Here is an 18,586-nt window from a genome sequence, read left to right as displayed (position 1 = left end):
AACATTTTACGTCTCATGGCGTTTACAGCTGTCAAACCTGGCTCCAGGGGAACATTATTGCCGTTCCGCCTCACTTTACAATCGGAGGAAGAGATTTAGGTATAGAAAAGCGGAGGGCGTTAAAACACAAATCGCGGGGTTGGCTTCCGGTCAGTGGATTTCGAGATTTCAAATAATGAGGATGTGAAAGCGTTTGAGGCGGCGTTGGAATCTTAGAAGGAAGTACGGTAAAAACTTCGATTTTCAAGACGCTAAATTGCTCCCCTTGCAACATATCAAATCAAGTTGAACAACTGTACAGCGCAACTAAAGACTGATAATTGCAAACAAACCAAAGACTTTTTCGTAAACCAGTTGCTTTACAGAAATATCACCATCGCTCAAGTTTGACCTCATCACAGTGTTGTGACCTACGTCCCTGGTCTTGAGGTGGTAGACCTTTACGAGTTTATGAAAATCAGGAGAATTCTATAATCTGTCCAAACGATTTATCCATAGTGCAATCATAGCGCTCACTCAGTACACAGAACTCCAGATTAAATCAACTATGCAATCAAATTTAGCAAATTATCGTATACATGCAAACATTAACATCGTGAAGTCGTTTAGGCAAGACCCTTCTTGTGCAAGACCTTCTCGTCTTCCTTGCCGAGGTCCTCGTCGACCTTAGCACCCTTTGATGGCTCGTTGCCGTGCCAAACGGCTGGAGCGGTTGGTGGCTTACCGCCCTCCTTCTCAGCCTTGCGCTCTTCCTTCTCTAAGTGGGAAGTACCGGCGAGCTTGTTGGCAATAGATTGTTGGTCGTGGGAGTCACCAGTCTTGTGGGAGTGGGTTTGACCGGTCTCGTATGGAGCACCTGGTTGTCTGTGGGAGTGGTCTGGCAATTGGTTGTCGGTCTTGCCCCATTGTTGGTCTACCTAAACGAATATGTTAGGCGACGAACAAAGCTGGTGATGCTCATGCTTACTTTGCTCATACCTCCAGTCATATTGTTTAGTCTTGGTAGTTTGTAAAGAAGGAGGGTGTCGTTCCTCGTCTTAAAAAAACCTTCTCTGGGTACTCCAAAACCACTATGATGCAATACCTTCGACGACGAGCGATAGATTTCCAGATCTGAACGTAATTTGGAGCTTAAAAAACTTACAAAATTGATTTTATATTGACTTTATAGCACAATTTGTGCAATAGGGTCTTCTTTCCCGCTCGTGTAACAGGGACAGACATACAATGTTTATGATTACATCCGCTCCGTGGAACAACTTTGTGTGATCCGGAAAAGGTTTCTTATAAGCACATGATTTATAAATGCCGCTCACTAAGAATGCCCTTCATTCCCCACTTTCCGCGAATAACCTGCTGTGGATCATTCGCTCCATTCCTTCGATCCGTACCTCAGCATCAAGACATTACAACACCCAATGACGACGCCTAAAAGATCTAGGAAATCAGATCGGTGAGCTTCGCTATTACAGCCATCACCACGCTAATTTCCACTAGATTCATACCCTCGAGGTCCCCACTGAGTAAGATGTCATATAACCTTGATGACAGCAACTCAAAATCATCTTACAATTCCTTGCTCAAACCCTTTTCGTCTTCTCTGCTGCAATATCCGTCTCCGCAGCCTAAATTGATTGGATTTGCTGGTGGCGACATCGATGCCGCAAAGGTGGAGGCCGACAAAAGCTTTTCCAGCCTACTTAGCAACGAGCTGCTCAATGACGAAAACACGATACCATCCACAAGGAGATCCTCCCTGACAGGTTCTCATGATTCCCCTATATTAATGACTCCACGGTCAAAAGTGCTCCAGTTTATGCCATCCAGCTCGTCCGCTGTAGCTGCGTTGAACTCCAGTAGACCTTCAAACATAGTTACCCTCGACAGCGTGGCTCACGACTGCTACAATCAACTACCCATCAAAGGCAACACAGAAAGGATTTTGAAGCGCAACAGAAGCCTCTCTCGTAGAATTCCTAAAGTGCCTTGGAAAGTACTCGACGCCCCAGGCATGGTCGATGACCAATACACGAATCTGCTGAGCTGGTCCTCACATAATATGCTCGCTGTGGCACTAGGAGCGCGCGTATTTATATGGATTGCACACAGCAGCCAGGTTTTCACTTTGAGCGACCCATCAAGCTACACCCATGATGTAGTTGTCACGAGTCTTCAATGGATCGAGGGCGGTACACTGCTCGCTGTAGGGCGTTACGATGGCCTTGTACAGATATGGGATGCATCAACGACAACCAGGCTGGTGCGCACGTTACGAGGCCACGACATGCGGGTGGGAACTCTGGCATGGGCTTCACATATGACTCTTGCATCTGGCTCGCGCGATCGATCAATGTTGGTCAGAGATCTGCGCACACCCACCCAATCCTGCATCAAGCGACACAATGGAGAAATAACGAGCTTGACATACGACCCTGCTACCAATATGCTCGCTAGTGGTGGGAACGACAACAAGCTGTACTTGTGGGATACGCGGAGCCAGGACAGGTTTTTGAATCGCTACTATGACCACGAAGCTGCAGTCACCGCGCTAGCATTCAATCCCCACCACCGCGGCATTCTGGCTTCAGGAGGAGGTACAAACGACCGCCGAATCGTGTTTAGGGATATCTTAAAAAGCGATAGGAAACCAGTGGGAGACTGGGATACCGGCAGCCAAGTCTGCAACCTATGGTTTTCGCAGAACACCCAAGAACTCTTGTCGACGTCTGGATACAGCTCGATTGCACCAATGAATCAGCTATGCATATGGAAATACCCGTCCATGTCTCAAGTGACTGCTATTGGCGGACATATCTGCCGGCCTATCCACATGGGTGTTTCGGCTGATAGGACTACTGTCGCCACTGGCAGTGCTGACGAGACTATAAGGATATGGAAGCTGTTCCCAGAACAGCAGGCTGACAGGAGCAAGAAACTCAAACGGGACTCAGCTTTCAACCTCACCAAACTTATACGCTAGACGCATGCGATTTCGCAACATAACCTTGCATTGACACAACATTTTGTATAACCATTTCAGATGTAATATTAGCTTCTTGGTTTGTTTAAAGATATAGTGCCCTTTAAAAGCGATATCTTCTAAAAGAGAGTGGGTTGAAGCATCTGTAATGGCGAGTATGCCAATTGAAGAGAGTTGTGGAAGTGAGCACAGCAAGAGATAATAATAGGATGCAATAGACCTAAAGCAATTTCAGAATCCTCCCGCTCCAACCTGGTCAAGCAACGTTGATGACTCGTCCGAATAGTGATGAATTTGCCACAGGATTACCAGTGACCTTGTATAAGGCTCACCGCATCTTATTGGACTGGTTTGCTCATTCTTCGACTGTATGGCTCTCTTCAACCATCAGCACACCACCTCCAGCACGCCGGATAAGAAAGCTAGAGCTCTGAAAGTCCATATGTGAGCTACGAACAGTGCCTAGAAATATGCAGGCCTAATTGATTAGTACTCCGGGCCTCTTATGGAGATTTTCAAATTTGGTATATAAGCAATGTGCTGGCACAGCTTTTTGATTCCTTACGTCCATCTGGTGAGCAAGTGTTAGAGGACGCTGCTGCTGTTGGTATAAAGGAACTCAAAGCTAATTTCGAATTACAATATGAACACTACATTGAAATTGCCAGACCAAGCCTCAAAGGCCTCTGACTCGATGCCGCCACCATCAGCTCCAGTTCAACGTCCACAGCCAGCGATAACTCCTCAAGCATACGGTGTTCCACCAACACCACAAGCAGTACAAACACCTAGCCATGCTGACACTGGTATGAGTGCGTCGGCTGCTTAGTGCACAGCGGCCACTGTTTAACGCTCCTCGCAGCACACGCTCAGAACATTGTCCCTACGCTTCAGTGAGTGCGGTTTACTTTTTACTGTATCAAAGTTAACACTTGGTAGGAACATTGTTGCAACCGTCAACTTGGATTGTAGGCTCGATTTGAAGACTATCGCTCTGCATGCTCGTAACGCAGAGTACAATCCAAAGGTCCGTTGATGGTGATTACGTTACCATTGACACAATAATTGACACTTTGTGTAGCGTTTCGCTGCTGTCATAATGAGAATAAGAGATCCAAAGACAACAGCGCTGATTTTCGCATCTGGTAAAATGGTAGTTACCGGTGCAAAGTCCGAAGACGATTCCAAGCTTGCGTCAAGAAAGTACGCTCGTATCATCCAGAAGCTCGGATTTGATGCAAAGTTTTCTGAGTTTAAGATTCAGGTGAGTTTATTGGGTCATTTGGAAGTATTATACTAAATGAATTAAAGAACATAGTCGGTTCTTGTGATGTCAAGTTCCCAATTCGTTTGGAAGGACTTGCATATACACACGGTCATTTCAGTTCATACGAGCCTGAATTGTTCCCTGGTCTAATCTACAGAATGGTCAAACCAAAAGTAGTCCTCTTGATTTTCGTTTCAGGAAAGATTGTCCTAACAGGTGCAAAAGTGAGTGTACTAATCTTTGCATCGCTCTCATACTAATAAGTCATGAAGGTTCGTGAAGAGATCTACACAGCATTCAACAATATCTATGCTACACTTCTTGATTACCGCAAGCCATAAGGCTTGTCGTGTCACCTCTTCAATTAGAAATGAAACAAAAAAAGGTGAAAACACAAACAAGGCAAGCATTAAATCAAATAATAAGCTAAACAAACTCTATCTTGTAATTATTCCCGTGAGATTCACATTGTACTTTTTATCAAGGATTGCTCGCTTTCTCCACGGAATTAAAACGCTAGGCTAGTCCTGGGAAAGATGAAAGGGCGCCTGATAGTGCATTTAGCTGATCAATCTCAATGTTGATAGCGCCCAGAACAAAATTAATAATCACTCACCCGTCGAGGACGAAAATCATGTTTCAACCACAGACAATTAAGGTCGAAAATCTTACGCTTGACAAGGACGAGCAAGATGTCGCTTTTTCGGATGTCAGTGGCGTGATTTCGTCTATCCAGAATATAGCTATCAATACAAACGAGTTTACATTTCGGTATAGCCTCTCAACGACTGACGAAAATGCGACACATCATTGACAAGGAACGACGAATGTTCATCGTCGAAGAACAGAAATGATACACCACAGCGCAGGGGCTAAATAACTCCACCGTCGAGCTGTGTAAGAAATAGCAACATCTCAAACATCGAAATAGGACCATCGGCCCATCGCGCAATCCAAAATAAATCAGTCAACTCTAATAACAACGAAGCTGAAACATCGATACCTAGAGAAGAAATAAAGTTGACCGAAAATTGTAGGAATTCAATTGACTCGTAAAAAGAAAGGAGCTGAACGATCGCCTTCAAGACATACTAGATCACTAACGTAGATAGCCGACAAAAGCGACATGAGCAATTTATAAAACGCAAAATATCCTGCCGACTCACTTTGATACACGAAAACTAAATATTCGCCACCATCAAAGAGACCTGAGACAAGCCAAGCCAGCAATTCTAAAAGCGATGAAGCACCAACAACCGTGAAACGTGCCTCAAGAAGGTTTTCTGATAGGTAATAAGAAAGTGGATTGCCCTCTACTCCACCAAATGTCAATCGAACTTTCGCATCTATCAGTGAATTTATGAACCAATCCACTCCTGTTGGGCCAGATGATCACTCTAGTAGTAAAGTTGTTACGTTTTCTGGGATCTTATCGTATCAACAGCAGCGACGCATAGGCAAAATGAACATACAGGTTCATTGCTACAAAGGAATGGTATAAATAAAACTGAGACAGTCTCCTTATGTCGAGATAAATCTAGCGAGGTCAGTGAAAGACGGTCTTCATTTAGCAATGCGAAGAATACTACAGCAAACTATCACCCTCATTGATGAATAGAAGTGCTGTGCCATTGGCTTCTAGTATGGATGACTTAACTGTTCATATATCGACATAGACACTGCAAAATAGGAGCCAATTTAAGCAAGAGAGAATTCTCAAATGCGACAGTCTCCGCCATGGAATCCAACATCCGCATATCGAAACAGCTATTTCGAGTCAAGCAAACTCCACAGCATGAGGAAGTTGCTCAAACTCGAGAATCTCAACCAAAAGGAGCTACCTGAATCAATATAGAGGCCTTTCATCTGAGACGATCTATTCGAAAGCGACTTTGCTGATATAGGTACTGTATATGTCAAAGGAGCCACGAGTCTGCCTGCTGTACCTTCTCAAGAAACTGTATTGTCATTTCTCAGCGAGCCGGCGGAACTTGCTGAAAAGTCGCCAGAAGAAAAAAAAGGCCAGCGTAGCTCCTACAGTGGCAAACAAGCCATAAGCCATTATAATTAAGCGTCAATCAAAGAGACAGACTGAAATGAGGGACAATGTGGAAGATCGCCCCCGCCGAAAAAGTCGAGAAGGATTGAAACGTACCTCTTTGCTTGTCAAAACCATTCGCATCATTATCGAGCAGTTTGTATTACCCTGAGCCCATGATCAAAACAGTCCAGTTGTTGTAAGATGTACATAATATGAATGAGAAAGAAATTAATATAAAAATAGCTGCTAGAAGTTTTATAATGTAATGCAAATCTAAGCCTTGGTTTTACCTGCACCACCAAGCTTAGCCTTCTCAAGTGAAACTTCAGATTTCTTTTGAAGCATAGACTTGTATTGTTGAATGTCAATTTCGGACTTAGAAAGGTTGTAGATCTTGCGATCCTTAACTTCCCATAATTCTTCAGCGACTTGAGAAATCAATCTGAAGTCGTGAGAGACAATAACTACACCACCTTCAAATTCCTTGACTGCAAGTGCAAGAGCATCGATAGATTCCATATCCAAGTGGTTAGTAGGCTCATCGAGGAGAAGAATGTGAGGTTGATCCATAGCCAACATGGAGAAAACGACACGGTTTCTCAAACCATCAGACAAGTGAGCAATTGGAGCTGTTTGGTGTGCACCTGAAATACCGAATCTACCAAGCTGAGAACGCCAGAATTGATAATCTTTGTTAGGGAATTTCTCCTTGTAAGATGCCTCCAAGTGTTCAACAGGAGTCTTGTCGTATGGAAGTTGATCAGCAGAGTGTTGAGAGTATTTACCAAGCTTCAAACCTGCGTGTCTTGACACGGTACCATCGACAGATTGGAGGTGACCAGTGATGAGGTTTAAAAGAGTAGATTTACCAGTACCATTCTGACCAACGATAGCGATACGTGAGTCCATATCAATACCGAATGAGAGATCTTTGTAGAGGTAGTCTTCAGGTTTACCAGAGTAAGAGAATGCGACATCATTGAATGCAATAATTGGTGGTGGTAATTTTCTAATGTCTTCAAAGTTGAATCTCAATGGTCTTGCTTGAGAGACAGGTTCAATTAAACCAGCAGCCTCCATCTTATCGATAATCTTTTGCTTAGACTTAGCTTGTCTAACCAAGTTAGCATAAGTACCAGCAGAAGCAATGAACTTCTTAATGTGCTGAATTTCTTCTTGCTGCTTAGCGTATGCTTTCATTTGGTTTGTTTCATTTTCAGCCTTGGTACGGCAGTAGATGGAGTAGTTACCACCGTAGTATTGGAGTTTACGCTTGTTGGTGAGATCCATGATGTTGGTACAGACACTGTCCATGAAATCAGCAGAGTGAGAAGTGATGACAAGAATGTGGTTGTAAGTAGAGAGATAAGCTTCAAGCCAAACGACGGCTTCCAAATCCAAGTGGTTAGTTGGCTCATCGAGCAAGAGTAAGTGAGGTTTGATGAAAAGAGCACGGGCGAGAGTAACACGCATTCTCCAACCACCAGACATATCCTTGGTTGGTTTGTTCATCATTTGAAGAGAGAAACCAAGACCGGTAAGAATGAGACCAGCTCTAGCTTCGAAAGTTGATGGGTCAAGTTCATCAAGTTCCTCCATCTTTGACTCCAAAGCCAATTCATCGACATTGTCCTCAGTGGACATATCTTCGATCTGTTGCTCAAGACGTGCGACCTTCTCCTTTGCGGATGCGATAATGAAGTCCATAGCGTTAACATCACTAGGGTCAGCCTCACCTGCTACCAAGTGAATATCAATGTGCTCAGGGATTTCGATATCACGCTCTGCCAATGCTTCCAGGAAGGTAGTTTTACCGGAGCCGTTTTCACCAAGAAGACCATAACGTTGACCGTAGTTGAGGGAAACTTCAGCGGATTCAATGAGAAGACGTCCGTGGAAAGAGAGAGTGAAACCATCAAGCTTAACGTCACGTCCCTTTGGATCAGAAACGAGAACACCAGCAGTGGATCTGTGGAAGGTGTTAGACGGAGAGTGGCTAAGCATTCCAGACCGACCTATCAGCAGCTACGGAGAGCTTCTTTACATCGCTACCATCAGTAATCCCAGTAGAATCAGTGCCAGACTTTGAGGACTTGGTGGTGGATTGTCCTTTGGCGGCAGCCTTAGCCTCCTTATCTTGCTGTCTCTTAGCCTTTGATGCTGACAGTGGAGCCATTTTAGTTATCGTTTGACTGGACGTTGACGTTCGAGTGGGAAGAAATTTTAGTTGCTCCTCAGACCAAAGTTAAAATTGAGCAAATGACATAACGTGATTTCATAAATCGCTGTATCTTTTTGTGTGTGTTGTACTTGTAGCCATTCTGTACATATCCCGCTTCCTCTTCCGCTAGTGTCCTATGCTGCGAAGAATGCACTTAGGCATGCAGACCGGCTTATCTAGACTAAATCAAAGCTCTTTAATCAAAACCTAAACTTCCTGTATGAGGCTGGTACTTCTATTACTCGCTCTCTGCGCTTGGGCTGCTGCTGTTCCCGCGCTCATCGCCCGTCAGCAAGAGCTCTCTCCCGTAACAGACGAGCAAGCTGCCCGCTACATCTCCTCAGCGGTCGTATCGGGTGCTGTGTCCTGTGGAAGTCGTGCTGTGACTGCCTTTGACTGTGGCCCTGCATGCGACAAGCTCAGTGACGCCGGTGCGGAGATTCTCTACTCGGATGGAGACGGCGAGCGCGACCCGTGGATATATCTGATGCATGTCCACTCAGAAAACGCTTTGGTTGTAGCACACTCCCCCACCAATTTCTCAAGCTTCCTTAGCGTGCTTATCGACGCTAATTTCTTCCTGACGGCAATAGACGCTGTCCTTTTAGATGATATGGGCGTAAACAGCTCTGCTGGAATTTCTGTGCACTCTGGGTTTCTGCGCTCAGTTAATAAGACATACGAGGAATTGAAGAAGAGACTGATAGCAGCGATGGATAGGCTTGGTGATAAGATTAGTGTGGTGCGGTTCGAAGGCCATTCCATGGGTGCTGCTAGCGCGGCTATTGAAGCTGTCGCCCTTAGCAGCATCGTCAAAGATCGAGGGTATGATCTGCGTCTGACCACTTTCGGTAGTCCTCGCGTGGGCAATGAGCAGTTTGCTGGATTGTTGGAAAAGACTATACCACTGGATAAGAGGGCACGTGTTACAAACCAGAATGATAAAGTACCTCACCTCCCTGGTTGGCCATACAAGCATTACGCAGGGGAGGTCTACATACCCAAGCAAGACGAAAATGATATACCTACACCTGCTGCACACTGCATCGGGCGCGAGGACGACAGATGCACTGATAAGTTTAACATCTTCCAACGCTCCAAAGAAGCGCACGTGGGGTAAGTATGCACATATGCTGCTTTACACACTCTGATGCACTTGTGCAGGCCGTACTTCGATCAGACACTCAGCAGGTCAGTCTGTACCAATGCAGACGCATATCCACCAGAATAAAACGGAATAACATGCTTCATTATGCTATCAAAAGACATTCATTCGTTGAATATACTATACAGTCCAAATTACACAGTGACACCGCCCATAGCAATCAACTTGGTAGTTTGATACTCCTCTATGCCCTGCTTACCACCTTCTCTACCGAAACCACTCTCCTTCTGGCCACCGAATGGAATGCATGCTTGTGAGAGAATAGGAGCGTTAGCACCGATCATGCCCACTTCGAGTGCCTCCGACACGCGCCATACGCGACCGATATCGCGCGAATACATGTATCCAGCCAAACCGACGTTTACATCATTAGCCAGCTTGACGACTTGTTCTTCTGTGTCGAATTTGGTAAGTGCAGCAAGGGGGCCGAAAGTCTCGTCGCAGTTGACCAGAGCGTCAGATGGGACATTAGCGAGGACGGTAGGGGCGAAATAATTGCCACCGAGTTTCTTACCACCGCTGAGCACCTCTGCACCGCGCTTGACGGCGTCATCAACATGCTCCTGCACCTTGTCAAGGGCTCTCTCAGCGATGAGTGGACCATGTGTCGTACCCTCGTCGAGTCCATAACCGAGTTTGAACTGATCAACTTTCTCAGCGAGACGAGAGGCGAATTCGGCGTAAACAGCTGACTGTACGTAGATTCTGTTCGCACAGACGCATGTCTGACCAGATGATCTGAATTTACATGCAAGTGCACCAGCAACAGCGGCATCTATATCAGCATCATCGAAAACGATGAAAGGCGCATTTCCGCCGAGTTCGAATGACAGCTTCTTCAGCGTGTTGCTCGATTGTTGCATGAGAATTTTACCGACACGTGTAGAGCCTGTGAAGGACACTTTCTTGACGATTCCGTTCTCGCAAATCTCCTTGCCGACTTGAGCGACATTCTTGTCGGTCGTAATGACGTTAACTACACCGGCTGGCACACCTGCTTCTTTACAGAGGTGTGCGATAGCCAGGGCAGAGTATGGAGTCTCTGCTGGTGTTTTAATCACAGCTGTGCAACCTGCAGCGATTGCTGGTGCTAATTTGCGCGTTATCATCGCGACTGGGAAGTTCCAGGGAGTGAGGATGCCACAAACACCGATAGGTTGCTTTATAACGATATTGCGAAGGTCTGGATTGGCTGCTGGGACTACATCGCCGTATGTCCTCACTGCTTCGCCTGCGAACCACTCAAAGAAGCTGTTACCATATCCGACTTCGCCCTGGATTGCGTGTGAGTTTAAATCGATATGCACACATACACACACTCCAAACTCACCTTGGCATCTGCTAGTGGTTTACCGTTCTCAACGGTGACAATCTTGGCCAAATCGTCGGCATTCTGACTGATAAGTGCGAAGATTCTGTTGAGAAGATCTTGTCTGGATTTGGCCGTAGTCTTGGAGAAGGTCTTGTACGCCTCGCCGGCGGCATCGATGGCTCTACGTGTCTCGGCGACACCCATCTCTGGAACAGAGCCGAGGTTGTTGCCGTTGCCAGGATCAGTGACTTGGAACGTAGCGCCATTTTCGCTGTCGACCCATTGGTTATTTATGAATCCCTTGGTTTGCCAGAGTGATGCGTTGCTGAGTTGCTGTGATGGCGTCAGCGCGGCGGAGACTGTAGCGCACAGTCAACTCACAGGAGCACTTGTCATTTTTGAAGTGTGTATTAGTCTCGTCGTAATGCTCAACGGAGTGTATAGTCGCCTGCTCGACAAGGGCACTTTAGCGAGCATCATCGCTTAACGGTAGTTAAGAGCGAGCAGGCGTTGTCATCACGTGTGCAGTTGGTGTGGAGTGGTTTGTAAAATTGTCCACATATGCATTTCTACAGGTCTGTGTCTCATTTCACGTCGCTAAATTGGGATGTGGTTTGGTCAACGTCGCTATATTACAGGGGCCTCGAAGTGTTTGGTGTGAATAGACTGGCAAGTCACAGTGTTTTGAGGCTTTGTGAGCGCTGGGAGTTGGCTTGTGTGCGAGCACCTCTGACGCAATCGATTTGATCTAACTTTGAGTATCGAAGCACTGTCTGTACTTTGTATGGTTCGGTAGCACCCCAATACATACGCCATCTCCTCCTCATTGTTGCGATTTACGTGTTTATGCAATTTTAAAGCGGCGAATCAAGTAAGCATCATTAGGCGTGTTTGTGACCCAATTTAACTACTTAAGTGTAGCTAACCGCGTATGGAACCAAATTTAATATACTTCCTGTCTCACTTTCCTATTCGAGTCGAGGTTCTAATGTTCGAGTTCGCCGAAACATTGTCACAAATTAATTCAATTTACCTGCGAGAGTATAAATACCGTGCCATTATCATCCCAGTTCTTCAACTCATAACACTCAAGTCTTCAACAATGCAATTCTCAACCATCGCCCTCACTGCCACTGCTTTCTTCTCAGCATCCCTTGCATCGAACCTTCAAATGAGAGCAGGCGACTGCTCAACCAGCAACGTCAAGTGCTGTAACCAAGTCAAGGATGCCTCATCCATCGACACCGCTACCCTCGAGTTGCTCGGTATCGACGAATTGGCTGGCCAAGTTGGATTGCAATGTGACCAAGTCGCGGCCGTCGTTGGTGTACCAATCTCTAACCAATGTAAGACCACCTCTGCTTGCTGCAGCGGTCAAACCCAAAATGGACTTGCCAACTTGGTGTGTACTCGCTTCTTCGATCTAACATACTGTCTAACACACTCTCAAGGGCTGTACTCCAATCTCTGTCATCTAAGGCGATCACTACTTATTAACCCTTGTATTCTCCCTTTTGGGGATCTAATTAGTGAAACAATGAACAATAACTTAATTTCTTTATTTTTTGAGGTGGAATGAAGATTTTCGTCGTGATGGATGATCAATTCTTGAGAGCTTTAGACTGTTCGGATTAAGAGAGTGCAGATATGTCTAATTAAGACTAAAACCCTTATTACTACGCATACACTTCAAATACCAAAGCCATCTCGCGGCTGTAATCGGGTAATGGATTTCAACATCCGCTAGACTGTTGTAGCTGCTATTCGAATTCCCTTTGCTAGCCGTGCGAATAAACAAAATACTATCCAGCCTTGACTCTTTCTTCGCTCACATCATCACATCAAACTGAGATAGGCAGGGATGGTGAGTGATATCAGCAAGCGACGTATCCTCACTAACTTCCCAAAGCCTTTCATAAATGGCGTTAAATTGGCGTGGTTTGTCTGTAAATTCCTCGTCTTTATCTGCTAACACTTCGCAGCGCGACTTGTATAAAGGGTTAGTTGAGCGGCCCAGCGCAGCCATACTAACGTTCACCAGGCCACAGATCCTCCTCGTGCGCCCATGACGATCGCCCGCTTTTTGAAGTGAAGAGAAAGGGCAGACCGCCGGCGCAGTGTACCAAATGCAAGGATCAGCGCAAGGATGGCAATGTGAGTCGTGGTGATAAGGATACTAAGATATTACCATCCTTACACTCCCCAGAGCAGCTCCAAATGCGTTTGCCAGGACCGGCAAGAACCTGCGCCTAAGAGCAATTGTAACGGTAATGGCAAGGATGGCCCACCACCGCGCAAACTAAAAAAAGGCGAGAGAGCTCCCTTGCCCCCTCAAGCACACTACCCTAATGGCTTGAAAGACGCTTACTCCAGCCTTCTCCCCCCACAAGCACAGAAAGAGGGCGAGCCAAGCATGATTTCACTCGAGCGCCTGATGAATCCCTGCAGATGCAAAGTAGGCGGCCGCTGCAACTGCTCCGAAAAGAAGCGCGCATTCGTAACTAATATGCTGCCGTCTATCGCCGACGTCATTGGGCATTGCTCGTGTGGGCCTTCGTGTGCATGTCCCGGCTGTCTCACTCACAGAAACCCTCCTCTGCCTGCACAGACCGAAACCCAAGCAGAAGCACCAAACTATACTCCGGAAGAGAGCGCTACGTGTGGGTGTGACGAGATCAACGTGCACGAGCTGCTCAAGAAGTCAGAGTGCGGCAATTTGGAGGAGTTTCTACAGAAGGCTAGCTCTTTAGTTCCTTTTCCGCCGCAAGGTATTAGCAGCAATATCGATAGCTATGTAGATGGCGGAACACTTGGGCTGCAGAGCTGGCAGCAGCTCTACGATCCACGCAACAGGGGCATAACGAGACTACCTCCCTTAGAGACTGAATGCTGTGGCGGGAGCTGCCAGTGCCAGGCTTTGGGCGTGGAATGCAGGTGTGAGGAGAGCTGCTGCGGTTGCTGCACGTCGTGCAATTGCGAAGCAGAGGCGAATGGTAATCCGAGCTCGAGTGCAAGTGCAAGTGCAAGTACGAATACACTCACGCTACCAACTCAATCAAATAGTCTCAAATTGGACATACCAAAGGTTGACGCTCCTCCCAGCTGCTGCTCTAAGCCGGCGAAAAGCGAGAACAACGGGCAGCTGTCGCCCACGTCTCTGACAGCCGCTATATCACAGCCCGGTGGTCTCAAGATTCCCCAGCAGCTAGTGTCGCCGAACGTGGCTGCTAATCACTGGGTAAGTGTGGTGGATGCCAAGAAAACTGAGTGTCTGACAAAGCAAGTGCAGTTCCCCAAGTACATACCACACGACGAGAGTGATCCCACGCGTACTTTTATAGATTTTATCTAGGATTTTTGTACATAAAAGCATGTATCTATAATTAAACTCTCACGCAGCCGCAGCGAGGTAGGAGAAATGAACGACGAGAAAGCAGAACAAGCGGCGATTAAGATACAGGTGGGGTCACAAGCAGGGTCTCGAGATACTCTAAGCGCAACTATAGGCTGTTTTCAGGGGTCGCCTTGATAGGATCCAAGTGCAGCAGCAGCGATTGGCAGCAGCAACGAGATGGTCAGGTAGGTGAGGAATTTTGTGTGTGGTGTATCTGACGCATTCTTAGAAATTTTAACCGGTAAGCACATTGCATGTTGCTCTCTGTATCAGCACAGCTTATCGCCCGTTGCAGATCTCAAAATGAAGGAGGCAGTGCTGAGCCAGACGAGTGCACGGCGCAACAGCGCGACAGAACGTTTCCAAAGAGCTGGATTCTTCGCGTCGCGCCTGCACGATGGCCTGTCCTCGAGAGACCAATACCAAGACCAAGATCAAGACCCAAAACAAGTCTCTGCGAAAGTGCAAGAGATGCTTACGAAGAAAGAAGAGAACGGCGGTAAAGAAGGAGCGGCTGAGAAGGTCCTAAATCTTAAATTCATTTCTAAAGCCAAATCCAAGAAGAGGGATGTGGAAAGACGCCTGCAGGGACGCGTAGGTCCTGACCAGAAACCCACGCAGGCATTACAGGAAAAACAATCAAAGCGACTAGAAGAGCAGCACTGGCTCGAAATGATTGACACAAAACATCGTTATGGTGTTAATTTAAAATGCTACCATAAATTATGGTCGGTTTCAGGTACATCTGATAACTTTTTCCGGTGGTGAGTTGCGTGCCTTTTGGCGGACGGTGCTTGATGCTAACGTTTTCACCTGGTCTCAGGCTCGATTACGGTGAGGGCACCCACCTCGATCTCGATGAATGCCCGCGTGAGCGATTGGACAAAGAGCAGATCTTTTACTGCTCTGCTGAACAGCGCCTGAAGTGGGTTTAGAGTGGTTTTGAACGCGATTTAACACATAACAGCTACCTCGTAGTGCCTAATCCTTTGACAGGTCTGCTGCACTGGGCAAAAAATGGTGAAGCGGTGGATACAGCTCCGGACAGATGGCAGGATTCTGGAGATGGGTCTGGGATAATACCACTTCAGGAAGGCTTCGAGGGTGGGCAGTGTGAACAGTATCAGCAGCATGCACAAGATAACAGGTCGTCTATCAGCGAAGATAGCTCCGTGTGGACATCGTTTGACTCCCCCTCCAGCTCTGATGATGATGATGAGATTGCGCAGAGAGAGCGCGACGATGCATATGAACACGCCCATGACATGATTGATTTAGATGACAAGAAGGATGACAAAACTCACCATAAATACACAGCGCGTGGTATCATGGATAGGCTTCTGCGTAAAACTGTCGGAAAGAATACGTGGATATATGTAAGTGAAGATGAGTGTGTTTGAGAGTGGATCATGTCTGACGTGAACTGCGCAGGTGTCTGATATGCAGTGTGGGTGTTAGAATGCGCCATGGACCATCTAACCAGCCGGCAACCTCCCAGATAATATGTTTGTTGGGATCAAATCGACAGGGACTTTTCAGCACTCGTCCTTCCTCTCTGGCGGCCTTGTCTCAAGTGCGGGGTTGATTAGGGTGCGAAATGGTCAAATTTCAGCGCTTAGTCCGCTGAGTGGACATTACAGATCTTCCATAGTGAGTTGCGAGTGGGCGAGTGCTTAAATAAACCAAATTAACACACATTGCTTCACAGAATCACTTCAAAATTTTTCTCAATGAGATGGAAAAACAGGGCCTCAATCTCGATAAAGTCAAGGTGGGGAAGAGTGAAGTGATGCTGTGGGGATTGGAGAGGTATGGCAGTATCTCCAAAAATCACAGAGAGCGCAAGAGAAGCGCATCAATCAAAATCAGAGGCCTGGCTGAGAAGCTGCACATAACCGAAACTAGTGAGACGAGAGAAACTAACGATGAAAACAAGGCGCCGAGAGCAAGAGCGAGACAATAATATACCAAATACCAAGATAGTCTACAACTGATTAATGTATTCTTTATAATTGTACACTAGGTCAATCAATGTGTCGATACCAGCCAATATATTCATATCGGGCGTGTCAGCGTCTGTCAGTCTGGTATGAGCAAAGTCAATGAGTTTGACCATGGCAGCCTGTTCTTCGAGGAAGTCGTCTGAGTCGGCCTCATGAACGATGAGGATAGAGGAGCTGATAGAGCGGAAGGGCATGAGAGAGACGGCGTCACGTACAGAAAGGAGCTGAGAATGGATAGAGGAGACGACGAATTTGAGTTGTTTGATGGTGAGGGAGTGTGGTATGGGTATGAACCTCCTCAAAGCATCAGGGAGCTGTTGAGGGGTGAGAGATTTGCCGTACGCCTTATCGGTGACGTCATAATCCTCCTTAGCAGTATTCCAAACCTAGTGTCTTGATTTTAGAGAGGTAAGACAGGGAGAAGACACGCACCTTGAAGCCAGTGAAGCGGATGCCAGTGGCATGACTGGTGGTGTTGATGGAGGACTGCTCCATGCGCTGCTGCTTCTCAGGGGTGGCGTGGTCATCATAGAGCACCTTGCCTAGTTTGATATCGCATATGTTGGGTATGCTGAAGTAATCTGTGAGGTTTTCGAGGACAATAGCCTGGAATTGGAGTGAGAGTGTGTGTTTAGGTGGAACAGACGCACCTCTTTAGGCGCGTCTTCAGCGCTGGGAGGGTTGGGTGCGCTGTGGAGCTTCAACGCGCCGTAGAAGTGTGGAATGTGGTGGTAGATCGAGTGAGCGATGTTAACAGACTGGTAGAAATCGAGTTCAGTTGGGTTTGTAGTTTTTATCAGCATATCATCCTCGTCTAGTTCGATTGTATCTTTGTGTCCACCGACGACTTGCAAAGGTGATGACGGCATTTGAGGAAGCCGATAAAGATAAATTCCAGAAATCTGGATACTTTGGATAAATTTGATTATTTTATAAAATATTTGAATAGCAGCGCACTAACAGCTATATTACTCACTCAGATGCGAAACTCGCTCAGCCTTCTCGATAAATCTAAACGGCGGTTGTTCAGGGATGCTTTAAAGGAGGTTAATGATCAGCCTAAACATCTATCGCCCACGAATCACTCCGAAGATGCTTGGGATGGCGACGAGCATCCACACCACACAACACTCCGTATGCTAATCGACTCCCGTAAACCTCTCAGAGACGGCAGAAAGGATCATTATGGTGATTCAAAGCTCAAAACCGTACAGCAGCCACTATCCCCCACAGACAACCTGATCCCTTCAGACCCCAACTTCATGCCGTGGGATGCTGAGTTCGTGCAACCCTCCCATGCTTCACGCAGTAAACAGCCGTCTATCTACAGAGCCCGCAATCTCCAGTCGCAGGCGCGCCAGAAATTACAATCCCTTAACCCCGACTCCAAGACAAAGGCGTTGATTCGTGATACAAAGAAATCCAAAGACAGACAGCGTCGTCTGGTCAATGCGCGGGATGGCGCAATTGATTACTCGTTGACGGGCAGTCTCGACGACATACAGAACAACGAGCACCAACAATCGCAGTTCCGCCCTCGCCCTCAGTCTCTAGAGGGATGGCAGTCGCTTGTGGAGGTGCAGATTCAACGCGCTCAGCGGCAAGGTCAGTTTAACAATCTTCCAGGAAAAGGTGAACCGCTCGGGAGCGTGTCGGAAGGAAACCCCTTCATTGATCGCGAGGAGTTCCTCATGAATAGACTTATCAGTAGACAGGGCGCTGTGCCTGCGTTCGTCGAGTTACAGATGTTGATGGAGGGCGAGGTGACGTCATTGAGAAATTATCTGCGTGAGGAGTACACAAAGAGATGGAGGTATACTGGGCGCATAACAGCAAATGACTGCAAAAGCGACCATGCTCCTACGCATACACCCACGTACGTACCCCGCGATAGAGATTGGGAACAGCGTCAGCAATCGTATCACATGATTTTGTTGGATCGCGTGAACGGTGCGATCAAATCATATAACGCAATAGCACCACCATCTACTCGCAGAGGCTTGCTGCTGCTTGATAGTGAGCTTCAGCGCGCGAGAGAAGCTGCTGTGACGCCATCACCGCACCATCATCATCATCACACTCCGCCAGAACAGTCGCCGAGGAGACCGCATGGAAAAGCCAGCGCACTAATGGGAAAGCTTCGCGAAATATTCGGGGGTCTATAGCATATTTGTAACTACTTGTTTTCCATCCATTTCCTTGT

The 18,586-nt window shown here is 46.8% G+C and overlaps 10 protein-coding genes across 10 annotated transcripts; 6 read left to right on the top strand and 4 right to left on the bottom strand.

Annotated features, from left to right (window-relative positions):
* Window positions 1-605: 605 nt before the first annotated feature.
* Window positions 606-988, bottom strand: J056_000876 (uncharacterized protein; the record flags this gene model as incomplete). The annotated part of the gene is made up of 2 exons (XM_009270504.1): window positions 606-917; window positions 968-988. 2 exons carry the CDS (start codon window positions 986-988, stop codon window positions 606-608), a joined length of 333 nt encoding a protein of 110 aa, XP_009268779.1.
* A 430-nt stretch (window positions 989-1,418) lies between these two features.
* On the top strand, window positions 1,419-2,980 carry J056_000875 (Fizzy-related protein-like protein; the record flags this gene model as incomplete). Its single annotated transcript, XM_009270503.1, has 2 exons — window positions 1,419-1,453; window positions 1,498-2,980. The coding sequence occupies 2 exons, from the start codon at window positions 1,419-1,421 to the stop codon at window positions 2,978-2,980; spliced, it is 1,518 nt and encodes a 505-aa protein (XP_009268778.1).
* Window positions 2,981-3,623: 643 nt separating this feature from the next.
* Window positions 3,624-4,588, top strand: J056_000874 (TATA-box-binding protein; the record flags this gene model as incomplete). Its single annotated transcript, XM_009270502.1, has 6 exons — window positions 3,624-3,792; window positions 3,843-3,873; window positions 3,920-4,007; window positions 4,062-4,244; window positions 4,292-4,471; window positions 4,520-4,588. 6 exons carry the CDS (start codon window positions 3,624-3,626, stop codon window positions 4,586-4,588), a joined length of 720 nt encoding a protein of 239 aa, XP_009268777.1.
* A 1,973-nt stretch (window positions 4,589-6,561) lies between these two features.
* Window positions 6,562-8,464, bottom strand: J056_000873 (uncharacterized protein; the record flags this gene model as incomplete). The annotated part of the gene is made up of 2 exons (XM_009270501.1): window positions 6,562-8,257; window positions 8,304-8,464. The coding sequence occupies 2 exons, from the start codon at window positions 8,462-8,464 to the stop codon at window positions 6,562-6,564; spliced, it is 1,857 nt and encodes a 618-aa protein (XP_009268776.1).
* A 265-nt stretch (window positions 8,465-8,729) lies between these two features.
* On the top strand, window positions 8,730-9,740 carry J056_000872 (Lipase; the record flags this gene model as incomplete). The annotated part of the gene is made up of 2 exons (XM_009270500.1): window positions 8,730-9,625; window positions 9,674-9,740. The coding sequence occupies 2 exons, from the start codon at window positions 8,730-8,732 to the stop codon at window positions 9,738-9,740; spliced, it is 963 nt and encodes a 320-aa protein (XP_009268775.1).
* A 68-nt stretch (window positions 9,741-9,808) lies between these two features.
* Window positions 9,809-11,382, bottom strand: J056_000871 (Succinate-semialdehyde dehydrogenase GabD; the record flags this gene model as incomplete). Its single annotated transcript, XM_009270499.1, has 3 exons — window positions 9,809-10,948; window positions 11,005-11,319; window positions 11,368-11,382. The coding sequence occupies 3 exons, from the start codon at window positions 11,380-11,382 to the stop codon at window positions 9,809-9,811; spliced, it is 1,470 nt and encodes a 489-aa protein (XP_009268774.1).
* A 706-nt stretch (window positions 11,383-12,088) lies between these two features.
* J056_000870 (Metal-binding regulatory protein cuf1) lies at window positions 12,089-14,338 on the top strand (the record flags this gene model as incomplete). The annotated part of the gene is made up of 7 exons (XM_009270498.1): window positions 12,089-12,388; window positions 12,842-12,850; window positions 12,896-12,924; window positions 12,969-12,985; window positions 13,028-13,140; window positions 13,193-14,224; window positions 14,276-14,338. 7 exons carry the CDS (start codon window positions 12,089-12,091, stop codon window positions 14,336-14,338), a joined length of 1,563 nt encoding a protein of 520 aa, XP_009268773.1.
* A 66-nt stretch (window positions 14,339-14,404) lies between these two features.
* Window positions 14,405-16,343, top strand: J056_000869 (uncharacterized protein; the record flags this gene model as incomplete). Its single annotated transcript, XM_009270497.1, has 8 exons — window positions 14,405-14,446; window positions 14,493-14,565; window positions 14,610-15,144; window positions 15,204-15,305; window positions 15,348-15,756; window positions 15,812-15,827; window positions 15,879-16,030; window positions 16,089-16,343. The coding sequence occupies 8 exons, from the start codon at window positions 14,405-14,407 to the stop codon at window positions 16,341-16,343; spliced, it is 1,584 nt and encodes a 527-aa protein (XP_009268772.1).
* A 21-nt stretch (window positions 16,344-16,364) lies between these two features.
* Window positions 16,365-17,252, bottom strand: J056_000868 (uncharacterized protein; the record flags this gene model as incomplete). Its single annotated transcript, XM_009270496.1, has 3 exons — window positions 16,365-16,769; window positions 16,816-16,989; window positions 17,034-17,252. 3 exons carry the CDS (start codon window positions 17,250-17,252, stop codon window positions 16,365-16,367), a joined length of 798 nt encoding a protein of 265 aa, XP_009268771.1.
* Window positions 17,253-17,363: 111 nt separating this feature from the next.
* Window positions 17,364-18,548, top strand: J056_000867 (uncharacterized protein; the record flags this gene model as incomplete). Its single annotated transcript, XM_009270495.1, has 1 exon — window positions 17,364-18,548. The coding sequence occupies one exon, from the start codon at window positions 17,364-17,366 to the stop codon at window positions 18,546-18,548; it is 1,185 nt and encodes a 394-aa protein (XP_009268770.1).
* Window positions 18,549-18,586: the final 38 nt, after the last annotated feature.

This window comes from Wallemia ichthyophaga (genome assembly GCF_000400465.1).
Source record: "Wallemia ichthyophaga EXF-994 unplaced genomic scaffold scaffold12, whole genome shotgun sequence".
Classification (NCBI taxonomy): Eukaryota; Fungi; Basidiomycota; class Wallemiomycetes; order Wallemiales; family Wallemiaceae; genus Wallemia; species Wallemia ichthyophaga.
The sequence above is the reverse complement of the archived record's forward strand: the minus strand, read 5'-3'. Positions and strand labels throughout refer to the sequence as shown.